This window comes from Hyperolius riggenbachi, chromosome 8 (assembly GCF_040937935.1).
Source record: "Hyperolius riggenbachi isolate aHypRig1 chromosome 8, aHypRig1.pri, whole genome shotgun sequence".
Classification (NCBI taxonomy): Eukaryota; Metazoa; Chordata; class Amphibia; order Anura; family Hyperoliidae; genus Hyperolius; species Hyperolius riggenbachi.
The window spans coordinates 78,942,210-78,969,458 of NC_090653.1; the positions used below are offsets into that span (position 1 = coordinate 78,942,210).

At 43.0% G+C, this 27,249-nt stretch overlaps 1 protein-coding gene across 4 annotated transcripts in view; it reads left to right on the forward strand.

Moving 5' to 3' along the window:
- LOC137528219 (cytochrome P450 2C21-like) overlaps positions 1–18,352 on the forward strand; it is a 54,743-nt gene extending 36,391 nt beyond the window's left edge. For all 4 annotated transcript variants that reach the window (XM_068249492.1, XM_068249494.1, XM_068249491.1 and 1 more), the window contains 4 exons: positions 393–534; positions 4,432–4,619; positions 12,196–12,337; positions 18,171–18,352. In XM_068249492.1, coding sequence (XP_068105593.1) covers positions 393–534; positions 4,432–4,619; positions 12,196–12,337; positions 18,171–18,352 — 654 coding nt within the window. The remainder of the gene's footprint in view (positions 1–392; positions 535–4,431; positions 4,620–12,195; positions 12,338–18,170) is intronic.
- Positions 18,353–27,249: the final 8,897 nt, after the last annotated feature.

Consider the following 27,249-nt stretch of genomic DNA (forward strand, 5'->3'; position numbering starts at 1 on the left):
AATCTCATTTTAAATTCACTAAGGTGTTATATATTTATCGAATGTTTTACTGATAAAACGTTCAACAAGTATATAACACCTTAGTGAATTCAAAATGAGATTTTACCCATGAGGTAATTGTCAAACGTTTGATAAAGTGTTTGATAAACGTTTGATAATACTCCGTGAATTAAGGCCAATGTAATATTTGAAGATTTTTACAGTTTACTGAGTCAGCACATATGCAAGATACTGAGAAGTCATAAAACTCTTTATTAAAATCAAACAGCTAATCTATCTGAAACACAGAGTTCTGATGAAATCAGAATTCAGCAGGTCCAATAATCCATAGTTATGCTGTACATTTGGATTGTTTGTTTCAAAGATAGTAACATTTCTACTCAATTTCCTAGGAAAAAGGAATACCACAATCAGAATTTAACATGGAGGGTATTGTGAACACTACGTTTGATTTGTTTGGCGCTGGGACAGAGACTGTCAGTACAACATTACGATATGGGCTGCTGATTCTTCTTAAACATCCAGATGTTGAAGGTTTGTGGTGTTCTAAAATAAAACAATATGTTTCTCTACAAGTTTTAGTTCTATACTAGTTTTCTTTTAAAAATCTTATTTTGGTTTGAAGCAATACAGTACAGTAAAGCTTGCACATAACAAGTGCTCACCATTTTATTTCAGCCTCACTGTTCACTGCTTAAAGGACAACTGAAGTGAGAAGAATATCGAGGCTGCCATATTTATTTCCTGTTAAACAATACCAGTTGCCTGGCATCCCTGCCTATCTATTTGGCTGCAGAAGTATTTCAATAACACCAGAAACAAGCATACAGCTAATCTTGCCAGATTGTCAGAATCCGCTCTGCTGGCCTTGATTATCTGGACAGTTTGTTGGTTTCCTATGCAGGTTGCATAGTTCAGTCCAGGAAAAAGAGGCCTTTTTGTCAACTTGCAAGATTCAGGAGGCTTGCTGCTGTGGTGGTGACCGATTTGCATCCACTTATCTTGCAATTTGTATTTCTGCTTCCCTTGAAGGTTTTCAGTATAAATGTCACTTCCTCCCAGAATTACTGGCTCTTCATAGGTTCTGTTTTGTGAGACTGACCTTAGAGCCTCAGCCTCTTTGTATCTTGTTGCTATAATATCCTAGTGTAGTTAATTCTTGGGGAGTGCATTTTGCACTCCTACTAGTGCAGTCAGTTTTGTGTATGATTTGTACTGCATGGTCTTGTCTTGTCCTTGCGATTGCACTATCTCCAGCGGTGGCTGATAGTGAATCGTTCAGTCCTGTTCCTAGATCGCATTCGCCCTAGCTCTAGAGGTGGTGGATCTCCCTTGTTTGTGTCTTTGAGTATAACCTTGGCAGCGGTTGCTACTGGTTACTCCTGCAGTCTGTTTTGTCTGGGACGAACGCTTGCTGTTGTCTGGTGTTAGGCAACCTATTAGCAAGCGTTCCCGCTATCTGTTTGTCTTTGATTTCCGTGTTCATTTGTTAGTCAGAGTTGGTACGTTTGTCACTGTTGCGCTTAACGTGCGGTGACCGTGCTATTGACGCGCTTGTCACTGTTGCGCATAACGTGCGGTGACCGCGTTTAGTTAGTTCATTTGTTATTTTCCTTGGCGTTTGGATTGTAGTTATTTGCTGTGTCTTCCTTTACTCTATTCATGCTCTGTCTTTGCTCGGTCTTGTGTTTCTGATAGCAATCGCCTCTCTTGCGATTGGCTTTCTCGCTCTGGTCTGTTCTGTTGTTATATGTCTACCGTCGCTGGGTGGCGACTAGATTGGTAGACATTCATACAGTCTGTCTCTGTTCTTGCTCTCTATTGAGTTGCTACCTTGGTTATATTGCCCAGTGCTGCTTCACGTCGTGCAATTTCAATCTGGCATCTGTGGTTGTACAGAGGTCTTGTTCCTCTGTACTCCACAGCGCCACCTGCTGGTTGGAATTCCCCTCTACAAAAGTATTTACATATACTGGGTACTCTGCTTCTGTGATTGTGGGGATTCCTATCTGCTTCAGCGCACTTGGTGTGCGCTGACTGTGGAAATCGACCCCAGATCATTACACAGATCTGACAATAATGTCAAAAACACCTGATCTGCTGCATGCTTGTTCAGGGTCTATGGCTAAAAGTATTAGAGGCAGAGGTTCAGCAGGACAGCTAGGCAACTGGTATTGCTTAAAAGGAAATATATATGGCAGCCTCTATATCCCTCTCGCTTCAGTTGCCTTTTAACTCCACCACTTCTTAATTAGAGTTATAGTTTTAGAAAGATCAGAATCTGTCCCAATATACTAGCTAGAACATCCAATAACGCTCTTAGGCAATGCCAGCCGTACAGCTATTAGAAGTGAAATGGTTAGTAGTTCAGCTGTGACAAGCCATTTATAATAGAGCTAGATGGGGGGGAGGGGTTGTTAGGCATTAGAAGCTGAGGTTAGTGTTAGGTATTAGGAGGTAGGTTAGTGATAGGTATTAGGAGGTGGGGTTAGTGCTAGAATAGGGGACCGGGTAAGTCTATAGTAAAATATTGGTAAGTAATATTATAGGAAGCGGCAGACAGTTCACTCGACACTCTCATAATTCTCACTCTAGATTTGTATGCACTTAACGGAACATCACTCTTAAAAAAAGTTTTGCAAAAATAGCTGCGGTATTGAAAAAATAAATATGGAGATCTCAGACACCCTCTGTCGTCTCCACCAGACAACCTGCGACCTGGACCCTGGACCAACTAAACATATGCTGAAATGCCCTGACCTGCTTGGTCCAGCATTTCACAAAATAGTAAATTGCTCTCTGCAAGCAGGGAGGTTTCCTACCTCTCTAAAAGAAGGAATCATCAAGCCCCTTCTCAAAAAACCTTCCATGGATCCAGATGCTATGAGCAGCTACAGACCTGTCTCCAACCTCCCCTTCTTAGGTAAAGTTATTGAAAAGGCTGTCTATCTGCAACTTGAAACCAGGCTGTCAGTAAACAACATCCTGGACCCTCTACAATCTGGCTTTAAGAAACACCACAGCTGTGAAACAGCCCTCATCCAAGTCTGCAACGATCTGCTCATGGCAAGGGACAGAGGGGAATGCTCCATCCTAATCCTGTTGGATCTCTCAGCTGCTTTTGACACAGTTGACCATGAAATCCTGCTTAACAGACTGCAGGAGTACTGTGGCATCAGTGGATCAGTCCTCCAGTGGTTCAGATCATTCCTGACTGACAGAACACAGAGAGTATCCCTAGGACCTATAATGTCCAAACCTGCACCTCTACAATTCGGAGTGCCACAAGGATCAATCCTACCCCCTCTGCTGTTTGCAATCTACATGTTGCCACTCGGTACACTTATCCAACGACATGGCCTGACGTACCACTGCTACGCCGATGACACACAGCTATACCTGTCCTTCAAACCTGGTGGAACAGACCCTACCCCAAAAATAAACTCTTGCTTAGCTGAGCTTCAGGCATGGATGAATGATAACTGGTTGAAACTGAATGCTGACAAAACTGAGGTCCTGTTTGTCCAAAGCCAGTGCTCGCCATCAAAACAGCTCTATCCTAAAGCAACACCAATCAGGATTGGGAATTCAGACATAAACAGCTCCAACCTTGTGCGCAGCCTTGGCGTACTAATCGATGGGGAATTGAGTTTCAGAAACCAAATTTCATCTGTAGTTAAATCTTCCTTCTTTCATCTGAAGAACATTGCAAAGATTAAACATCTGATTCCCCCAGAGGATCTTCAAACCCTAGTCCACGCCTTCATCACATCACGGCTGGACTACTGCAATGCCCTTTATGCTGGCCTCCCCAAAAAAGACTTGCGTCGCCTGCAATTAGTGCAGAATGCTGCTGCCAGATTGCTAACAAACCAGCCTCGCCACTGTCACATTACACCGATCCTTCGCTCACTGCACTGGCTACCAGTAGAATGGAGAATACTCTTCAAGATTGGACTGCTGACATTCAAATCCCTGCACAATCTGGGCCCTGGATACATGAAGGACTTGCTGAAGCTGCACCACACCTCTCACAACCTCAGATCAGCAAGTTCTATAAACTTGGTCACTCCCAGAGTGCACCTCAAAAAATCTGGAGACAGAGCCTTCTGTCATGCTGCCCCTACTCTTTGGAACTCCCTACCACACCCAGTAAAGACAGCACCATCCCTGGAGCTATTCAAATCCAGACTGAAAAGCCACCTGTTTAGCCTGGCATTTCCAGACTTATAGAATTCTTCCTCTGTACCACGATGGTCGGAGCCATGCTTATGCGCTTTGAGTCCCACGGGAGAAAAGCGCTTTACAAATGTTATTTGTTGTTGTTGTTGTTGTTATAGCTCCACTAGCCCTCCAGGGACTTGTTGATAACAACATTTGAGTAGTGGCAAAAGTTTCAGTCATTCACCTTTGTGTGTTTCATCTTCTCAGAACATATGCACAAAGAGATCGATCATGCAATTGGTCGGAATCGGGCCCCTTGCATTGAAGATCGCTCTCACATGCCGTATACGGATGCTGTCATACATGAGATTCAGAGATTCATTGATCTCATACCATTGGGAATCCCACACAAAGTGACTCGTGATGTGCACTTCAGAGAGTTTGTCATACCAAAGGTAATATATATCATTCGCCACCTTGTTTTGTAGTTAATTAGACAGTTATTGTGATTTGCAGACAGCAGTAATGTGTAGTTACCCATCAAATTTCACTTGCATGTAGTCAGAGCACTAAAGTTTTGATGAACAACCTAATGCTTGCTTCATTGCAATTTACTGTTGATCTCAGTAGGGGTTTGAAGTCTTATCTGCTGCAGCTTTTTTTGATTAACATATATTTTTTAAATATAAGAAAACATTTGTTTATTTTATTTTATATTATATGTATTGTTTTTATATATGTTTATGTTTCAGTTACTCCTGTTGCATTTTTGCCTGAGGAAGCGGGCTTGAGACCCGAGAAACGCGTTGCAGTTGTTTTTGGAGTACTCACTAAATTTGATTAAAATTGTTGTATCATACACAGCGGTTGTGTTTTTGTTGGGGAGACGAGTCCACCCTCGCCACCAACATTTTAATTGGTTTTAATTGGTTACTATTTTTATTCTGTTGGCACCTCTGTTCCTTCTTATACTAAAGTTTTGAGATTATTGTTGTGTCCTTAAAGAAAATGTGATTCTGTAAACCCCAAATACCTTTAGAGCTTTTAGCCAGCAACAATAAAAAAGCTTTTTTAAAGTCTCTGATCACAACCTGTGTTAAAAAAATACCTTGTTTATCAGCTGTTTGTAACAAAGTCAGGGTTGGGGCCAGAGCTGTACCATGTGGATAGGTTCCACTTCTCTGTCACTATTCACAGATTTACTGCTTGTTTCTGCCCTGCCTGCTTTCTCACAGATTATATGAGAACAGCTGATACATTTTTCTGCTACAGAGACATTTTCTGAAGAGAAGGACCTGTACTTTATTCCTGATTTTGCATGCTTACACCCACCGTTCAGAGCTCTTCCTGTCTGTAATCTCTGTTTACTTTACACTGGTTGAGGCAGACAGAGACACAGGGTGAGTTATTTACACACTATATTATGCTTTATTTCTGCTTTCTATCATTCTGAAGACATTTCACGCACAGGATTACTGCTAGTGAGGTCTGTTTCTATATGCTGGATGTGCTGGACATAGTTCTCCATAGTAATGCCCACAGTGAAGACTGTTCTCTGTATATGTCATATTTTCTTCACATAAAATATGAACAGATGAAAAAAGCCTTTTTAGTGCTATTTGCTAGTAATTACTGGAAATATACATGGCAGTTAAGCAGTGGCTGGATAGTGTAGTGGTTAAGGGCTCTACCTTTGACATGGGAGACCAGGATTCAAATCCTGGCTAGGGTCAGTTCTTATTTAGTAAGGAGTTCAAGGCAAAACTTCCTAACACTGAAGGGTGGCCTCTTGAGTGCATCCCAGTGGCTGCAGCTCTTTGAGTCCAACAGAAGAAAAGTGCTATACAAATGTTTGGATTTTTATTATTTAGAATTTTAGTTAACTTTGATAGTTGACCTTTAATGTGGGGAATTTTTACTCATTCCCTGCTTTAGTGATTCTAGGGCATTTCTCTGAGTTGACCTTTGTTTTCCATCTATGGACAGTATTTTTCATGTATTCTTTTGAAGAGTTAACAAATAAACTATTAACATTGCCACACCCCGCCTTTAGCCAGGGCCTGTGCATTCATAGGGTCAAACTGGGCAATTGTCTAGAACCCTGGGCTCCATAGGGGTCCCACAAGTCAGGGACTAAAACCTGAGGGGCAGTGGCGTAGCAATAGGGGTTGCAGAGGTAGCGCCCGCATCAGGGCCCTTGGGCCAGAGGGGCCCCGAAGGGTCCATCCTCTATCACAGTATTAGCTCTTTATTGGTCCTGTGCTAGTAATAATCACTTCTATAGATGCTTTGAATAGTTGTAATCCTTAACACACTGTTCCCCATCCCCTCCTTGCACCTCTGACACTGTAGTTGCCATTGGCAGGTTTTGGTGCACCATATCAATTGTTATGTTTAGAGTGCTTGACGGTGGGGACGGTGTTTTGGGGGTCATAGGCAGCATTTTTCTTCCTCCAAACACAGCGAGTTGAGTTAATGCCAAAGAGCTCTATTTTGGTCTCATCAGACCACAGCACCTTCTCCCAGTCACTCACAGAATCATTCAGGTGTTCATTGGCAAACTTCAGACGGGCCTGCACATGTGCCTTCTTGAGCAGGGGGACCTTGCGAGCCCTGCAGGATTTTGATCCATTGCGGTGTAATGTGTTTCCAATGGTTTTCTTGGTGACTGTGGTCCCTGCTAATTTGAGGTCATTCACTAACTCCTCCCGTGTAGTTCTAGGATGCTTTTTCACCTTTCTCAGAACCATTGACACCCCACGAGGTGAGATCTTGCGTGGAGCCCCAGAGCGAGGTCGATTGATGGTCATTTTGTGCTCCTTCCATGTTCGAACAATCGCACCAGCTTCTTGCTAATGGTTTTGTAGCCCATTCCAGCCTTGTGCAGGTCTACAATTTTGTCTCTGACATCCTTGGACAGCTCTTTGGTCTTTCCCATGTCGGAGAGTTTGGAGTCTGCTTGATTGATTGATTCTGTAGACAGGTGTCTTTTATACAGGTGCTAGTTAAGACAGGTGTCCTTAATGAGGGTGACTAATTGAGTAGAATTGTCTTACCACTCTGTGGGAGCCAGAACTCTTAATGGTTGGTAGGGGATCAAAAACTTATTTCACTCAATGAAATGCAAATCAGTTGCTATCTTTTATTTAAGGTTATTTTTTCGATTTTCCTTTTGATGTGCTATCTGCCACTGTTAAAATAAACCTACCATTGAAATGATACTGTTCTGAGACTTTTTATTTCTTTGTCATTGGACAAACTTACAAAATCAGTGAGGGGTCAAATAATTATTTCCTCCACTGTATAAAGAAGAGATTAAACCACGTTGAGGCTACTTTCAACCACCAAGAGGTTGCGTTTTAGGGGACGTTATGGTCGCATAACGTTCCCCTAACGCAACGCATAGTGGTGTTGAAATTGGACGTCAAATTGAGCTGCGTTATACAGCTCTCAAAGCAGCCACTCCAAGTTAGTGATAGGAAGTCCAGATCTTTTTAAGGATTTGGATCATTTGAATCGGATCATTGAAAAGATCCGGATCTTTGAACCAAATCATTTGAATCATTTTACTAGGGAAGCAGACTGGGTGAAATGATTAGCAGGACAGGACTTTCCCTGCTCTGTACGTTCTGTATGTTCCTGTTTCTTCCAGACAGACATCCACTGTGAACCGAATCTTTCATTGTGATGATCCAGATGATTCGACTCACAAAAAAAGATCCGGATCAAATGAGCGATTCGTTCATGATCTGGACAACACTACAGTCCCACAACGAGTCACCACAGTGCAGTGATTATTAATTAGCCATGTGGCTGGCTGTGGAGGAGGAGGGGAGACCTCCTCCTTCAACATTGCAAACAGTCTAACGTGGCTTAGCCCAGTATAACGCACAGCCTGCAGCACTTTGTTTAAACGTGCTGCGTTACTATGTAACGCAACGTGGGCCCTGTGAACAGCACAATTGATTTTACAGTGCTGTGAGTTAGGCTGCGTTACTGGCTGCTGTAACGTGGGACTTTAACGTCCCACTGTGAAACCAGCCTGAGGAGAGAACCCTATAAATTCAGATTCATGCATTGATATATCAGACAATAAGCCTATCTTAATAGCAAGGTGCACAAAGCCTTTGGTTGTAGTGAGGCTATCCCAAGTGGGCAATTTGCCATCTGAAAGAAAATCCTTTAGGGTTAGGATTACACTCACCTTCCATTCATTCCAGGCCTGACACTCACACTCAGGGATAAGTGATGATTAAATAAGTGAGTGAAAAGCATTTTTGCTGACATTTCTTATAAAAAAAAAATTTAATTACCTTAAGCAGTTTGGTTGTCCCAGAAAAGAGATTTAATGATTCCATTAGGCAGGGAGTACAGTTTCTTGAATCGTACACCTTTAGCCACAAACACCAAAAAGCACATTGCGGCACTGGCCTTTACAGTCAATGGTTCACTCAGGAATCACACACATGGTTAGCGTTTGTTCACATTTAGCATCCGCGTTTTTCTCAGTTATTTTTTTTTTCTTAAAGGGGTTCTTTCGCGAATGATGAAAACAATAAAAAGTGGTTTATGCATAAACTATTAAACATCCTTCTAAAATAGTGTAAAAAGTTTTTCAAAAAAAATTAATGGTTTCCTCAAAGCAACATGTAATGTAAATGATGAACTGGGAGGCTAATCCATTTGATAGGGTCTTTTTTTTACTTGCATTTCACAAACATAACTGCTGCCTACCTAGTTTTCAGTTGAGCAATCTATTGCCATCGGGAGTTTCAGTTACAGTGATAACGGCTGATCTCTACATATTTGCTTCTTGTATTCACACACACAGAAAAAGGACCCCACTCCCTCCCCTCCCTGCAGGAACGGCTAAAGCACATGCCGGTGTAATGTCAGAATGGGCAGCCCGAGAGCAGCCCAGCACGCTGAAGGGAAACGTCATCACGTACTAGAGCATCGGGCTACACGTCATCAGAACGTGACAATGTGGTACGCATGCCCGTGTTTCTGCTGCTGCTGCCTCCGCCCACCACCAGCACTGTCATCAGCATAATAGCCGCCTACTAGGCCTGAACGATTTCAGGAAAATATTGAATTGCACTATTTTTGTCAGAAATTGCGATTTCGATTCTGTAGACGATTTTTGCTACACAACGATGGATCAAATCGCTCTGACCATCCAGTCGCTCTCTACCTGACGGGGGACAGTCTGCGACAACAACTATTACTGCAATCCCCTCTCTGCCCCGTGTGTGCTGCTGGCTGGGGGGTGACAGTGACTGACACTGAAAACATCACCTCCCTGCAGCTGCTGGCTGGACAGCTTCTAGCAATCACACACCTATTTCACTCATCTCCCCTGAGCTCAGATTGGTTACATGGGGAGTCACTGCTGTCATGTCACTCAGACAGTATTGAGCAGTGTATAGATAGGAAGTCCACTAGATATATGTAGATGTAGGGGAATATTCTACATATAGTATTGAGCAGTGTATAGATAGGAAGTCAGCGAGATATTTGTAGATGTAGGGGAATATTCTACATATATCTAGCTGTCTTCCTATCTATACACTGCTCAATACTGTGTGACATGACAGCAGTGACTCCCTATGTAACCTATCAGGGCTCAGGGGAGATGAGTGAAATAGGTGTGTGATTGCTAGAAGCTATACAGCCAGCAGCAGCAGCGTGATGTTTTCAGTGTCAGTTACTATCACCCTCCAGCCAGGCAGCTCACACGGGACAGGAAGAGAGGGGGCCAGTAATAGTAGTTGTCACAGACTGTCCCTCGCCAGGTAGAGAGAGTGGCTAGAAGTTAATTGCTGTATTAATGGCTCTCCCGGGCAGCGCGTCTCTGTGTCTTTTCATCTTCCGGGGGGAGGGGCGGGACTAGCTGTCCTTCACTGTCTGCCCCATTCACCAGCCTGGCTCTCCCCCAGAGTGGGAGGGGGCATGGTCCGATCCGTTAACCCCTCACTGGCCTCCTCTCCAGCAGCTACAGGGAAATGTCTCTGTTTTATTTACACATGCAGAGCAGGTACCAGCGGCAGAGAAAACCGCAGCAAAACCGAAGCTCTGACGATCTCAAGATCGTCTTAACCTTGATCACGATTTTCGGTTTAAAACCGAAAATCATTCAGCCCTACCGCCTACTGCCCTCCCCGATATCCTCCGCATCATTTTTTGCATAGAATTAGAGGTGCTGATTGTATTGCCTGATAGAGGATGGTGGGAGGGGGCATGTGGCGTTGCTGTGCTCAACCAACTATTTTAATTCGGCGGCGAGGGGCGAAGCAGAGCAGCAGTAACATTATGCTCTTTACCTAAGTTCCTTCACGCTGCAGCGAGGGGGGATGACGCAGCACGCACTTACTACATCCGCATGCGCAGAACCAACAGAGCTGCCCAATCTGCGGGGCTGCCCATTCTGACATTACACCGGCAACTATTCAGTGAGTAAGTCAAGTGTTTACATAGTTGCCCAGCAACCAGACGGCATCTGTGCAGAATAGTTTGTATCTTCTGCAAGCGAGTCATCTGCTATCAGCTGTAGTGTGTCCCCTTATTGAATTGCTCGCTTGCAGAAGATACAAACTATTCTGCACAGATGCCGTCTGGTTGCTGGTCAACTATGTAAACACTTGACGTACTCACTGAATAGTTGCCGGCATGTGCTTTAGCCGTTCCTGCAGGGAGGGGAGGGAGGGGGTCCTTTCTCTGTGTGTGTGTGAATACAAGAAGCAAATACGTAAAGATCAGCCATTATCACTGTAACTGCAACTCCTGATGGCAATAGATTACTCAACTGAAAACTAGGTAGGCAACAGTTATGTTTGTGAAATGCAAGTAAAAAAAAACACCCCTATCAAATGGATTAGCCTCCCAGGCCGTCTTCCGTCATTAGTTACATTACATGTTGCGTTGAGGAAACCATTCATTTTTTTGAAAAACTTTTTACACCATTTTAGAAAGATGTTTAATAGTTTATGCATAAACCACTTTTTATTTTTTTCATCATTCGCGAAAGAACTCCTTTAATACTCTTTTATTGTTTTGTAGAAATATTGAACAACAGATGGTAGTCATAAAAGATACAAATAGAAATGCAATGCAGTTTACATCGCAAAAGATGCATTGAGAGTACATAGTAAGAGTACAAATTACAAGATATACCTGGTGATGGTAGATATTGCTAAGAACAAGAAACTACCAGTTTGAAACATACCATTATATACAGACAATAAGATAACAGGAAGAGAAAAATTAAAAGGTTACTAGCACTTTATATTAACACTAGTCTACCTAAGCCCGTTTAAAAATGGGCTCTATGTAGTGAAAGTACCGCGCCACCGCCGCCAGTCAGTGCGCGCGTGCCCGCCGCTCTGCTCCCTGGCCCGACCTCCCGCCCCAACGCCTGTCTGCAGTGTGCAAATGCGTGGTACAAAAAAACCACGGACAGACAGACAGGGAAAGTGGATGACGCAGGGACAGTTAGGTTTTATTGTATAGGATTATGCTAACGATTAAGAGTAACTAAAACCAATCTATTGGAAGCTATATGAGTCCTGGTCAAGCAACAAATCCATGTGTATACACACAACATGTCGGAACATGTCGGGATAGTTACTATCTCTCCAGGGATACACTAATACAGCATAGAAAAGGAAAAACATTAATTGTCCAGGAAGGTGTGCCTGACAAGGGCGGAGAACACCAGTCAAAAGGGAAGGGGAGAGGGTTTCTCCATTATTTTAAATTGCACAGCTTTCTGCTTTTTTTTTCCCACAGCTTTCTGCTTTTGTTTTTCGAAAAACAAAGAAGGACAAAATAGGCGAAACTGGAGCAAACCAGGTTTCTTTTGTTATCTTTATCCCATGCAGTTAGTAGGCAGCTGTGAGAATAGTTATTCTCATGTAGGCAGCCGAACAATTGTACAATGCAAATATGGGGGCAGTTACATAGTTCTCAGTCTTCAAACTAAACATTTGAAATATCTGTTGCTTCTTTTTCCATGTCACTCTTTATTTACAGGGCACTACAGTGTATCCCATGCTCAGCGCTGTTCTCCGAGACCCCAAGCAATTTAAACATCCCGAGCAGTTTAATCCAGGACACTTTTTGGACGGAAACGGGAAATTCTCTCGGAATGATGGCTACATGCCCTTCTCTGCAGGTACGTTCCTCTACCTGACTGCTAAATGCAAGCGTTGATTCAACACTGCACTTCACAGTTATTTAATATACTGACACTCGCCCCTGAAGAATAAGAATAGGATTGGGGGCCCAAATCCCAGAACTTCCCCTGAGATGCATGGTTTCAGTAGGAAAAAGGTTTATTGTCGGTTACCACTATACAAGCACACATAGCGGTAGGTGTGACCAGGGGTGCTCGAATAGTACTTTTTAAAATCCGAATTGATCCGGATACCCAGATATCCGGATCCTGTTCGGATATCCGAATCCAACCTTTTAGATATCCGCATGAACGCGGATATCTGGACGCATTATCCGCGGATATCCGACCTATTTGGATATCTGGATAGAAAACCGGAAGTGCCCTTTAAATAGCTTTAAAAACGTTTTGGAGGGTTAAAAATCCCTCCTCCTCCTCCCTGTTCATGGATCTTGTCTTCCAGGGATTTGTAGGATGTCAAAAGCAAGCTCACATACATTGGCCAGGAATCGAACCCAGGTCAACTGCTTTGAAGGCAGCTATGCTCACCACTATACCACCAATGTTACAGGCTGAAGTCAGCCAGTTCAGTCATCTCTTCAACTACAAGAAAGGCCCAGGAGTAGTCTTAGCTACCATAATATCTATGTTACGGCAGGGCCCTTATTACACTTTCTCTTAGAGGGCTATGGAAACCGTTTTGCCCATGCGATAAAGTGAGGTGCAAAAATAAAATCATGCCTAGCAGAGGATGGTTTCAATCCATCAAACTCTGGGTTATGGGCCAAGCATGCTTCTGCTGCACCACTCTGCTGCCACACAGTGAATGCTTCGTTGTAGGAAAAAGTGGCGTTAAACTTCTTGGAGCAGACTTACTTCCTCCCTCCAAAAGACACACATACATCCCCATAAAATCATTTAGCAGCAACTGCATGCACAGTCTCTGTGATGCAATTGATTAGCGCATTCGGCTGTTAACCGAAAGGTTGGTGGTTCAAGCCCACCCAGAGACGGCCTTGCCTTTTGTGTTCAACAGTTGTCTGAAGAGAACCCCAGATAGCCAAGTAGAATCATCTCTCTCTCTCTCTCTCTCTCTCTCTCTAGTAGGGATGTCCTTTAACAAGGAGGTATGCGTTTTGTGGAATTCCAAATTCCAACTTTTGCATAAGAATTTTGCAATTACGAGTTACGAGTCATAAATAGGGAAAAATATCTATTGAAGCTCCTAAGTAAAAAAGTTAAAATTCTAAGCCAAAAAGCAGAAATGGAAGGTGTAATTGTAATCTGTTGTGAACATACTTTTACAAATTTGCACCAACCATAATTCATCTGGTATGTGTGAAAATATATTTTCAATAAATTTCAGTTTTCTCAATGCAAACTTGGAATCCACAAAATTCGGTATTCTTCTGGAAAATCTATGCAAAAAATGTAGCAGTTCCGACCATCTCTATTCACACCTACAGAAAATACAATGTCCTCCTTTCTCCTTGAAAATGATCATAGCAGGTAGGCACATAGGGGAGCTACAGGACCAGGATTCCTATGGTGTATTCCTGAAACATACAATACATTAGCTGATTCAATGTACCTGAAGATAACCTTATTTTTTGAGGTTGAGAAATTTAATGTAGCTAATGGTGGCCACTAATTACTGTAACGATTGGTGTAGCAACACAGACGTCTGATTATGTGTGATCTGCAGAATCACCAATAATACAGACGCTATACCTGATTATGTGTGATCTGCAGTATCACCAATAATACAAGTATAGCTGGCAGAATACAAAGTACAAGGAGAGAAAACTCAACAAATATCTTCGAGACCAGGAAGATTTTAAAACGGGTCACATCTTTGATTGGGCACGCTCAGAGCCCAAGCCTAAAAGTACATTTAAAAGGAGAAAGCCACGTAGACCAAAGAAAAAAGGTTACTGGACCTCTGACTCTGGATCAGAGTCCGAGATTGATAGAAGAGGAAAAAGACCTAAGGTGTCCCCTTTGGGAAGAAAAAAACAAGGAGAGGGAGGAGAAGAAAACGAGGAGTCATGTGCAAAGAAAGTGTCCTGGAAGGGAATGCCTCAAGAGGGATTTGCCTAGAGCAAACCCCGGAGTTAAACCAACTACAGGTGTTGAATCTTTCGGGAGTAAAGCTGTCAGACCCGTGCATTAAGGTCTTACAAAAGGGACTGAACTTTGCTACTACCACAGCCTTTGATTTCACTAGGTTTGAAATTGATCTCTACAAAAATGTTCGGAAGATCAACCTATACAGAATGTTTGGGGGGAATCCCATGGAATCAACTCAACCCAAGATAGGACCTTTGGGTTTTTTACCAACTCTATCTTTTCAAGATAGTATTGCAATAAGTGAATTACAGTCCTTATTGGCTGAAAATGATGATTTCGTAGAAGACTCCACAGATACCAACTCAAAACAGGCCAAATTTAAGGCATGTAGATCAGTAAAACCATTCCCTCCCTTGTCAGGCTCTGCTTTAGACATATTTCAGAAACAAGTCCTTAAAGAATCTAAGGCTTTAATCTATCCACAGGTAGAGAGAAACCTCTCACCAAGTGAATGGAAAGCCATTAAATGGTTAAAATCCCGTCCCGATCTTACAGTAAAAAAGGCTGACAAGGGAGGAAATATAGTGGTGTTATCCACACAGCACTATATTAGAGAAGCCATGAGACAATTAGATGATTCCACCACTTATGTCAAATTATCTGCAGACCCTACCTCCACCTTTCAGAAAAAATTGAGGAATTTGCTAAGAGGAGGAGTGATGTCAGCCTTCCTGGATAACAAATTGGGGGACGATCTGTTCCCCGAATATCCAAGGAGGCCTGTGATTTACTTCCTGCCTAAGGTCCACAAGTCCCTGGTGGACCCCCCAGGCCGGCCCATTGTCTCCGGGAAGGGCTCTGTAACAGAGCCTCTCTCAAAATACCTGGACCATGCCCTTAGACCTCTACTGTCCTTTGTTCCATCGTATCTGAAGGACACAACGCATGTCCTTAGAATGGTCGAACAAGTTAAATGGTGTAAAGGGGACAGCCTCGCAACCATTGACGTGGTCAACCTGTATAAAAGGATACCACAAGAAATGGGGGTCCGGTTGGTCCAAGAGATGTTATTGGCCACCAAGTTGGTGGATCAATCAGAAAGTGATTTTTTAGCTGAATGCCTTAGGTTCGTCCTGGGACATAATGCGTTTAAATTCGGTGATGTCTGGTACAGACAAATATCGGGGACGGCAATGGGGACAGCGGTGGCCCTCACATTTGCCAATATTTTTTTGGCTAAGTGGGAAGAAAAATACATCTATGGGGACAGTAATCCCTATAGATGTGATCTGAGGGCATGGTCCAGGTATGTTGACGATGTGCTGGTCATTTGGGGTTCCACCAGGGACCGCTTTAATTCCTTCATGGAATATCTGGACCAAAATGATAGAAACATGCTATTTACGGGTGAGTGGGGTGGAGATATGGTCAACTTTCTTGACCTTACCCTAGAGGTACACGATGGTGAGCTAATCTCTCGGGGACATAGGAAGGCGACAGCTACAAACTCGGTTCTACATCATCAGAGTTACCATCCCTCCCATGTAAAAGCAGCAATCCCGTACAGCCAATATCTCAGATTGAGAAGGAACAACTCTAAGGATAGGGATTTTGAGTCACAGGCAGTGGAAATGACCAATAGATTTGTTGAGAGAGGTTACAATACACAAGAATTGGAGTCAGCTCTAGATAAGGCTAGAGGAATCAATAGAGAGAGTCTTTTAAAGGAGAAAACAGTAGAGTCCGAGGATAGGTTCGTGATGACATTTGACTTCACACCAATGGCCAATAGAGTGAAGGAAATTATAAATAAAAATTGGTACATTTTGCAGCAGGATGGTGGATTCGGTCCCAGAATCCACAATCTTCCAATGGTGGCCTATAGAAGGGGCCCCACTTTGGGGTCCTTTGTAACCAGAAGTGAATTTGTAAAACCTCAGATAAAAACCTGGTTAGGCACAAATAGGATACAGGGTTGCTTTCCATGTGGACATTGTCCTACGTGTGAACATGTTGACAAAACTAAGAATGTGAGATTGGGTCACATTAATTTTCAAATTAAAGATTTTATAACCTGTAGAACCGAGTTTGTGGTATACGCCCTCCTATGTCCCTGTTTATTCTTCTACATAGGTAAAACTACCCGCCCAATGAGGGAACGGTTGGTAGAACACATCAGGTTTATTAGAAAAGGTAAAGGTGGAGTCCCAAGGCTTGTGGAACATTTCAAAGAGGTGCATCAAAGTGACCCCTCTTATTTGAGGATGGTAGGACTATTCTCTGTAGTAACCCCTAGAAGAGGGGGAGATAGAGAGAAACTGCTTTCTCAAAAGGAATCGACTTGGATCTCGAGGACTGAAGCAATGGGCCCATTGGGGTTCAATGATAGAAATGAATTTAGCGTTTTTTTGCAGAAATATCAAGAGTTTAGTGGCATAATTTGCACTCTCCTTGCCTTCACCTGATTTTGGGGTGTCACTCTCTGGTGTATCTCTCTCTCTCTCTCTCTAGTCCTTCATAAGTTTAATTAACCCTAATAAGTATGCGTAACTTTTCTTTACCTTGGCAATGGGATCTTTCCCTTTAAGTGATGAATGTATGTCTTTCACTCAGGGTTTCCCCTGGGCACCCTGCTCAATGCGGCCTGGATACTTGCAAACTCTCCCTTGGCTGTGTGAGCCCATTGCATGGTACACAATGACTGCTTCTGACGGGGGCGGGCTTTGACCTTCTCCCGGGTGGACGCAGCACAACTAGGAGTCTAGTAAGTTGCCATGACAGCGACGCTTGTACAAGCGCCGCTGAGCGTGGTGACGTGACCATGATTGCCACCAGCGTGAGGCTGCGCTCAGTGATGATGCGCGCCCGCGCTGGAGTACTTGGGCCTATCACAGACCAGTGGTGAAGAAGTGGGCGTGTGTCACAACACGTACTTTAAGCGCCCACTTTGTCTGCGGCGTTGAGCCTTATCCCCGCCGCGGAGAACAGCGGTCCACGAGGAAGCTACTTAAGCGAAACAATTGTCGACCCGACAGGTCTCTGTGGGTGGTATGATCCGACTGACGGTGATGTATTGCCGATACTTTCACTGTACTAATTTGTCTTTTGAATTGCGGAGCTTGCAAATAAATATGGCAGTTTAAACACCAGCTGGTGCCCATGTGAGGAAATTGTTTTTGATGACAAGAATACAAAGTATGTAGTGCTGGGTGCAACAGTAACAGAATAGTTTAGCTAGACCTCACCAGAGGAGCTGGTGGGCACTATTGGTACACAGTAACTGAATAGTTTGACAAAACCTCACCAGAGAAGCTGGTGGGTACTACCGTATTAGAACACAGTAACTGATTTGTTTGACAAAATCTCACCAGAGGAGCTGGTGGGTACTATTAGAAGAGCACTAAAGAAGATTTACTAAAATTGTATGAAAAGGCCTGGATCATTAGTGGCCACCGTAGAGGTGGCTATTAACGATGCAATTTTTTGACAATTGATCTACCAGAAACGATTGTTCGGCCCCACTTATGGAAGGATAGCTGCTATCCAATTCGATCGGATTAATGTAATTGATACAAAAACCAGATTGATATGATTGATATTACAATTGAATCGGAGAATCGATTGTACAAAGAATCATATAGTTAATAAGCTACCTTAATTGGGGTTTGGCATATTGCACCTGTGTGATATTTCTCGCACTATGTCATCAGAGAATGTTTTCTCACCATAAACTATCTCCGAGCTGATTTTCTTTCATCCACAGGGAAGCGGATCTGTCTTGGTGAGGGCCTTGCAAAAATGGAGCTCTTCCTCTTTCTCACCACCATTTTACAGAATTTCAGCCTCCGGTCCCCTGTAGACCCAGAGGAACTGGACCTGACACCACTGCTCAGTGGGTTTGGGAACTTTCCACGACCCTACAAGATGTGCTTCATTCCACGCTAATCAACAGAACTTTTGTAAATCTGTGGTACACGTATCTTGATGAATTCACACAACATGAAATATTCACAAGTATAAGAACTTTTAAAAACCATGGATCTTAGACGTATCTCCCGTCACACTGTGTAGAAAGACCTCAATATTGTAGAAGTGTTTGATAACTGCATTTATAAATGTGCGTAAGCTAACAGTGAGATTAAGCTTTTGTTGATTGCAATCCAGTCAATGTGAAAACGTTACATTGGTGAGCGACATTTTTAAGTTTACTTTTCTTACACTTTAAACAACCAATCAGGTTTAGCACTCAACTGTATAAGGGAAAAACAGAAAAAAAAAAAGATAATTTAAAGGCGCGCAATAGCAAAAACTATAAAAAAACAATAAAATACCATATGATATAATAGTATAGTAATAGGATCAATTAAGATAAACATGATGCCACTTAAAAAGGGTAAACCTATAAATTAGTCCATGGGAAAAAACACTTGCCGACAGTTTGGTCGAGATCATCCTCCCCACAGAGGAGGAAATATGTTGCTGTTTGCAGGTAAAAGAGATCCCCCTAAGTGGCTGCAGAAGTGTACTCTAAGTGACTCTAACGTCATCTACAGTTTATTGACATGCGCAATACACTTCGCCGGTATTGTGAGGTGGAGTCTGTCTGCAGCTGGAAAGAATCCTATATATACTACGCTCCCAGCTGGCAGTTGTAGGTTGCTCCCGTGAGAGCTGTAGGTAACATTAGGGTGATTAAAAATGCTTCTGCAGCCACGCAGGAGGCATCTCTTGTACCTGTAAATTACAGTATGTTACCATGTACGTATTATTCCACTGGCGGTGAGTTGGGCGCAGGGTGAGCGAAATAATAGCTCACCTTGCTGCCGCTCAAATTCCCGGCGGCGTTAAATACTATTGCCCCTCCGAGTCGTAGAAACTCAGATGGGTCTGGAAATTGCCGGAACCCCAAATTACTAATACAACATACACAGTGGGCTGAAATAGAAAACTAGGACCAAGTCATGTGCCAACCTTGATGTCTAATGGTCTCCTCCCTCCCTTATCCCTGGTGTCTAATGCCACCCCTCCCTCCCTTATACAGTTTTCTGGCGTCTAGTGCCCCCACTCCACAATACTGTTCCCTGGTTTCTAGTGGTCTTCTCCCTCCTCTATTCAGTTCCCTGGTGTCTAGTGGACCTCCCCTACTCCCCTATATAATTTCCTAGTGTCTAGTGGCTCAGCTATACAGTTCCCTGGCATCTAGTGGTTCCCTCACTCCTCTATACAGTTCCTTGGTGGACCTCTGTTCCTTCTCTATATAGTTTTCTGGTATATAGTGGCTCCCATTCCTCTATATAGTTCCCTGGCATCTCTTGCCCCCCCCTCCTCTGTACAGTTGTCTGGTGTCTAGTTGCCCTTCCCTATACAATTTCCTAGTGTCTAGTGGCCTTTCTCCCTCCACCATGTGGCTTACCTGGTGGTCTAATGCTTGCCTCTCTCTTCTAAATATGGTATCCCTGGTGGTCTAGAGACCACCATAAATCATCAAGGGATATCACATGCATGCTAAAAGGTGTCCAAAATAAAAGTATTGTGAAAAACATTAAGTGCTCACCCCTGGCTCAAAGTGGCACAGCGACCCAAATGTAGCCACCATTCTGTGCCCCCTGCATACCTCACGGGTTCTGTGGTACCACAATAACAGCTTCTCCAGTGGTAGTGAATGTTGATGATGGCATTCTTTAAACAACAAATTCCGATGCTACTTAAACAATAATCCCACCGTGTGTTGGTGAGCGTGAAAGCATGCAGCCAGCTGTGTGGCGCTCCGACCACCTAAGGTCCACCCCTAACTCAGCTCTTCCTATTAGCTTATGCCACCCCTCTTAAGTCACCCCTACCTCGGTCTTCATAGGATAAGCGCTTAGCCATACAGGCCTAGCGTTTAGGTGCTCGCAGGCCAAACATAACGCAAGTGCACAGAAGAAGAAGTCACACACCACTGGTGAGGTGCTGGACCAATGTTTGTAATTCACACAAAATATTCCAGAAGGTCCGCACACTCTAAAGTACCATGTTCTGTTTATTCAAAACACGTGACAAACACGTGACAAACATTCCACAACCAACGAGTCATTTCGAGGCCCCGTAGCCTTGACAAAGGGGACCCCACGGGGCCCCGAAACGACTCGTTGGTTGTGGAATGGTTTGTCACGTGTTTTGAATAAACAGGACATGGTACTTTAGAGTGTGCGGACCTTCTGGAATATTTTGTGTGGATTACAAACATAACGCAAAGCCGGGAAACTACTTGCTGGCCAAATTTGATGGCACTGCAGGCCAGACTTGGCCCATGGTCTAGATGAAGGTGGAATATCCAGCCTAGTCTTAAAAAAAATAATTCCACATATGCTAATTGCTGACACTTGTTGACATTAGAAAATGTATCCTCCTAACAGCCGTGAGGAAGTGAACCAACATGTCAAGGTGTATTTGAAACAGTTGCGGTGCTACTGCTGTAATTATCATACACAGTTCCGGTTATCCTGTACATTTATTGTAACAGATATAAATTATATATACCTAAATATTTTCAATCTATGTAAAGGAGTTTATGTTTCTGTGATCTTATGCTCAAGGATGGTGGTGTGTCCTTTTTTAATTCTCTTGAAACATTAAATGTGTGATTTTAATGTTAACTCTTCTTTGTGGATTGCTATTGTGTCCCATTTAACCACTTCCTGCAAAATGGATGTTTTGAAATGATCTGTTTTGCAGCTGACACGATCGCAATACACCCGTGGGTGCCGCAGGTGGTGCACATGCATTGGTAAAGGCCAATTACATTTGTACCCATTTTTACAGCTGTTAAGCCCTTTTTTAACTATGCAGAATGTATTGCAAGGAGTCACTCACTGTCAGCCAGGCTCCTCACACAGCACAACAAGCTGCTTTTCCCCAATGGTGACCTCTTCACCTCACTCTCCTCTCACTTCTTCCCCTACTCTGACTGCATGCTGTTAGTACAAACACCGTACAAACATGTTGCTCCTGTAATCTCTGCTGCCTGGTGCAAATGTTTCACCTTGCTTCATGAGAGAACCAGCCCTGATCCTGGCATCTCAATAGACTAAAAGAGGTACTTATTATGGATAGAAAGGAGAACATTTTGAATGAAGGTTGCAGTAATTCTTGTGTAGGTCAGGACTCAGGAGGTGAAAAGAGTCCACCTTCAATAGTTATAGAGAATAGTGTGACATGTATGAACAAATATTTTATAAAAATTATCTGTGACTCTAGTTTTTTTTCTTTCAGAAATGTTTATTTTTCAAATTCTTATGAAGGCGATTGATTATTTGAATGAATACAAACTAAAAATGTGTTTTTAATAAATTTGAGTGTAATGCGAACTATACAGATTGTAGTAGCGATCAAACAGAAAAGTTGAACATTCCAAATCTGTTACAGTTTCTATAGTTTATGCTGAAAATATTCAATGGTGTTCAATAAAGACATTTTTTATGTAAACATTCACTAGTGACAGTGTTTGGTGGATACTTTTTGCTTTGTAAATTTATTGTAACTTATACCATAGTAGTTTTCCGGTAGTTCTTCAGAAAGGTAGTTAAACGCTCCAAATAGTTATTCAGAACTGTCACTTACATGTTAATGGCTGTGTGTTGAGTTTTTTTATTGGACAGAAAATTTACACTGTTATACAAGCTCTTCATTGGCTACTTAACATTTCATCAAAGTGTCGTATCTTTAGGGTTGTTACATGAAAAGATATAACAAAATATTTACAAAAACTTGAGAGGTGTGCTGTTTTTTTCAGGACAATCTAGGCTTTTCCTGGGTAATATTATATACCATTACTGTTAAAAAATAGGAACAATGCAGAAAATATACTTTGTGTTCATTGTTTCACCAATATTTCACCCTTATCTGAAGTGAGAGGGATACAGAGGAAGCCATATTTATTTCCTTTTAAACAATGCAATGACCTGGTTGTCCCGATGATCCTCTGCTTCCCATACTTTAAGCCAGTGGTTCCCAACCTTTTCTGGCCCGGGGAACACTTTGTGACCAAATCTTTCTCCGGGGAGCGGCGGGGGGGTATCAGGGGTGTTTGCGCGACCTAGTGGACAGTGCCGTGCGCAGCAGGCTATGGGGGGAGGGGGGCTGAGGTGCGGCTGCATAGCTAGCATAGTTGCCCCAGTATAGGGAGTTTAGTTGCCCCAGTAGGGCTAGTATAGTTACCCCAGTATAGTGCCCCAGTATAGCTAGTATAGTCCCAGTATGGATAGGTAGTGCCCCAGTATAGTGCCCAGTATGGGTAGGTAGTGCCCCAGTATAGCCAGTAAAGTGCCCAGTATAGCTAGTATAGTGCCCAGTATAGCTAGCATAGTGCCCAGTATAGGTAGGTAGTGCCCAGTATAGCTAGTATAGTGCCCAGTATAGGTAGGTAGTGCCCCAGTATAGTGCCCAGTATAGCTAGTATAGTGCCCAATATAGCTTACTAGTATGGGTAGGTGTGCCCCTCCCCCCTCCGCGGCCACCGCTCCTGTCACCTTATCATGAGCGGGCGGCCGCTTGTCCGATTAGATTCCCCTGTAGTAGCCGCTCTCCTCTGTGGCATCTCTGTGATGAGCAGGAAGCAGTACAGCGGCTTCCTGTAGCGGCGATATGCATCGCCGTTACCATGGGAACCGCTGTACCGCTTCCTGGTCATCACAGCAGCCGCCGAGCGCGCTGCTGTAATAGGAGATGCCACAGAGGAGAGCGGCTATGGGGGAATCTAATCGCACAAGCGGCCGCCCGCTCATGATAAGGTGACAGGAGCGGCAGCCGCGGGGAGGGGAGGAGCGAGAGGCCAGACCTGTACGGCACACCAGGCAACATCCTGCGGCACACTAGTATGCCGCGGAACAGCGGTTGAAAAATGCTGCTTTAAGCCATAGACCCTATATAAGCCTGCAGATCAGATGTTCACTTCTGGTGTCCCTTAAAATATATTGTTTGGCTCTTCCTAGTTAAAATGATACTACATATGCCTAATGCCTAACATTATTACTAGTTGGATATGTAGTGGATCAATAATAATAGCTCCAGCCTGCACATTGTTAGTAATTGGATCTAATTACCAAGGCAACCGTTTTGGGGCCCCAACGCTGTACAGATGCATCACTAGGCAATGGCTGAGACTCATTGAAACAACTTGAAACACCTTTTCCAATATACAGAAACAGTCTCTGTAAGTTTTAAAATTTGCCTGCCCATTGAAGTCTATGGCAGTTCGCGAACATTTTCGGAAGTTCACGTTTGCTGTTCGCGAATGGAAACTTCTATGTTCGCGAAATCAATATCCATCACCACCGGGGTTCCTGTGTTATGTGACCTGATGGCTTGTACGTGGTCATGTAACATACATGCAGCAACAATCCACAAGGACTCGACCCTCCAAAGGTGAATTACAGCGAAATATTTTTTTATATATAGCGGTGGTACAGCACACAAAAAAGCACAACGTTTCGGGCAGAGGCCCTTTCTCAAGTGACACAAAGAATCCTCCGTGACCGGCAGGTACACTTTGTTCTTGCATGTAACATACATGCCATGGGGTGCAGTCCTCTTTGACCCCACTGTTGTCATGAATGATTATGTCGTGATTATGTCGTGAACATATCAGGCAAGAGCTTATCAGATTTATTCTTGTGGCTGCGTTCCCCGCTACGTATTATCAAATGTCAAAAAATTATAAATTAAAGAATTCTATTCTTATATTTTCTTATATGATTTTACTAACGCATTTTTTTTAATTGAAAATGTATCGATTTGCGCTGAAAGCAAAGATATTTAAATATTTTCTGTGTAAAACATTTTTTAAATATGTTTTCATTCAGTGGAGAGCAGTTGTTGATTACTTTTGAACTTTTGGCACATTGCACACAATCTAGCTTTAGGGCTCTTTGATATGGGCTGCTGACAGGTGGTGCATTCACCGCCTGTGAACTACTCTCTTGCTCAGGCTGTACACTTGTTACCGCGTGGATCCAGCATCACATCAAATCACATTGCCCAAGTGAGAACACACCCATAGCATTATATTCTCAAGTGCTTCTCAAACTCTGGCACTTAGATAAGCACTTGTATTGTGAACCTTATGCTGGGAATACACGGTTCGTTTATTCAGTGATAAGATGGTTCTATAGATAATTTCCAACATGTCCGATCTCCCTTTCAATTTTTTTGCCACTCAATTTCTGATAAAAGTGAATGGAAAAAGATAAGAAAAACAAGTGAAAGATAAGAGAATCAACTGCAGAATCGAGCGGCAAAAATTATTCATTTTTGCAATAATTATGTATAAATAATTTAATCAGTGTTTCCCCATTGTAAAATCTTTCCTCTCCCTGATTTACATTCTGAAATTTATCACATGGTGAAATTTTTACTGCTGGCAGGGGATGTAACTGGAAGTAGCTGCTGCTTGCTTTTTTGGCCGTTGGAAACAGCTATTTTCCACAATGCAACGAGGTTCACAGACTGGAAACTGCCAGGACCATGGTCCTCACAGTTTCCTGTGGGAGGGGTTTCACCACAATATCAGCCATACAGAGCCCCCTGATGATCAGGTTGTGAGAAGGTATAGATTTCCCATGTAAAAGGGGGTATCAGCTACTGATTGGGATGAAGTTCAATTCTTGGTCACGGTTTCTCTTGCCACACACCATACAATTTTTTTAAATGTATTTTCCATTCAATATTTACAATACAATTTTTCTGATTAATTATAACATCCAAAAGAAAATTGCTTGCGTCTTTACATGAAGAAATTGTCAATCTACCACTACCAAGTACCACCATCACTCGTGATCAAGAAAAATTGAAAAAACAATCCGATCGGATATTTCAATCAAATTAAAAAAAATAAAAATTTATTTTTCTGTACAAACTATTGTTTTTATGGAATTGCTGTAAAATCAGATCATTGTATTGTATTGTGTATGGCCACCTTTAGGCAGCATTCACACTTGTCTGTATTTGTGTGTTTTCTGCATAGGAAAGCTGAGAACCAATGTTAATCAATGGGCTAGTGCACACTTAGAGGACCACTACCGCAAAACACTTAGTTTTTAATCACCCCCATAGTAGTTACATCAATGATACAGAAGATTCAGTGTGTTATTATTTTTATTATCTTGCATGTACCTCTGTTCATCCAGCACGGTTACTTCAAAAGGATCCTAGCAATCTCCGCCCTGCAGGCATTTGAGGAGACAGCGCTCCCCCCGTACATGGCTGTGTAATGGGCCGCTCGTCTGCACCATGTGATCGCCACTGTCCTGCTTCTGCTGTGATGGCTGGGCAATGAGTCACTCTCCATGTCAGTGTAATCACCGAAAATGAGCAGCGGTGATTACACTGACATGGAGAGTGACTCAGGTGATTACACTGACATGGAGAGTGACTCATTGCCCAACCATCACAGCAGAAGCAGACGAGCGGCTCATTACACAGCTATGTACGGGGGGAGCGCTGTCTCCTCAAATATGCCTGCAGGGCAGAGAGTGCTAGGATCCTTTTGAAGTAACCGCGCTGGATGAACAGAGGTGACAGCGCAAGTTTTCACAGTCTTGATTTATGGAGAGAAGGGCGAGGGGGGGGGGGGGGTAATTAAACCGATGGTTAGTATACCTGCCTAGGCTTCCCCTATGCTGTATTTCTACTTGCAGAAGTCCGTCAGCGTTTAGTGCCTGGGCTGACACTACAGGACATAGTGATATGAGAATATTTAAAGGTACGGTACATGCAAGATTCTTCCAATCACCTCAGCGCTACAGGGCATTCCAAACTTGTATATCCATCACCAGACACCTTTTAAAGTGCAGGCTTACCAGGTTTAGATGAGACCCAAATTATAAGGTCTGATAAGCTTAATCGGATCTCCAATACGATCCCCACAGTGATCAACTCCCTCATAGGTCCTCAAAGGTCACCTCCTCTCTTCCTTTTATGCTAATCACTCCCAGCATAAAAATCTAAGTGTATACCATTTAAAAACCACCACATTTATTGCACATCCAAGTTAGATACAAATTAAAGGGGAACTGAAGAGAGAGGTATATGGAGGCTGTCATGTTTATTTCCTTTTAATCAATACCAGTTGCCTGGCAGGGTACTGGTATTGTCTAAAAGGAAATAAACATGACAGCCTCCATATACCTCTCTCTTCAGTTCCCCTTTAAATACAGTTTTAGATACTCACTTCCGGGCCCTTCTGACAGGGACCTTTGAAGTTATCACGTGTATCACAACAAATCTCCTCTGGAGTGCCGTCCTTATCTATCATCCATAGGCCCAACTGGTTTCGCTATTGCACCATCAGGGGCTTGCCCCTGATGACGCAATAGCGAAACCGGTCGGGCCTACGGATGGTAGATAAGGACGGCAACCAGAGGAGATTTGTTGTGATAAGCGTGATAACTTCAAGGGTCCCTGTCAGAAGGGCCCGGAAGTGAGTATCTGAGACTGTATTTAATTTGTATCTAATTTAGATGTGCAATAAATATGGTGGTTTTTAAATGGTATACACTTAGATTTGTCCCAATTATTATATATTTTTATGCTGGGAGTGATTGGCTTAAAAGGAAGAGAGGAGTTGACCTTTGAGGACCTATGAGGGAGTTGATAGCTGTGGGGATCGTATTGGAGATCCGATTAAGCTTATCAGACCTTATAATTTGGGTCTCATCTAAACCTGGTAAGCCTGCACTTTAAAGGGTGTCTGGTGATGGATATACAAGTTTGAAATGCCCTGTAGCGCTGAAGTGATTGGAAGAGTTTTGATGCAGAAGTCTATCTGAGGACTTTTTACCTCTTGCCAGCTGACGGGACATTTT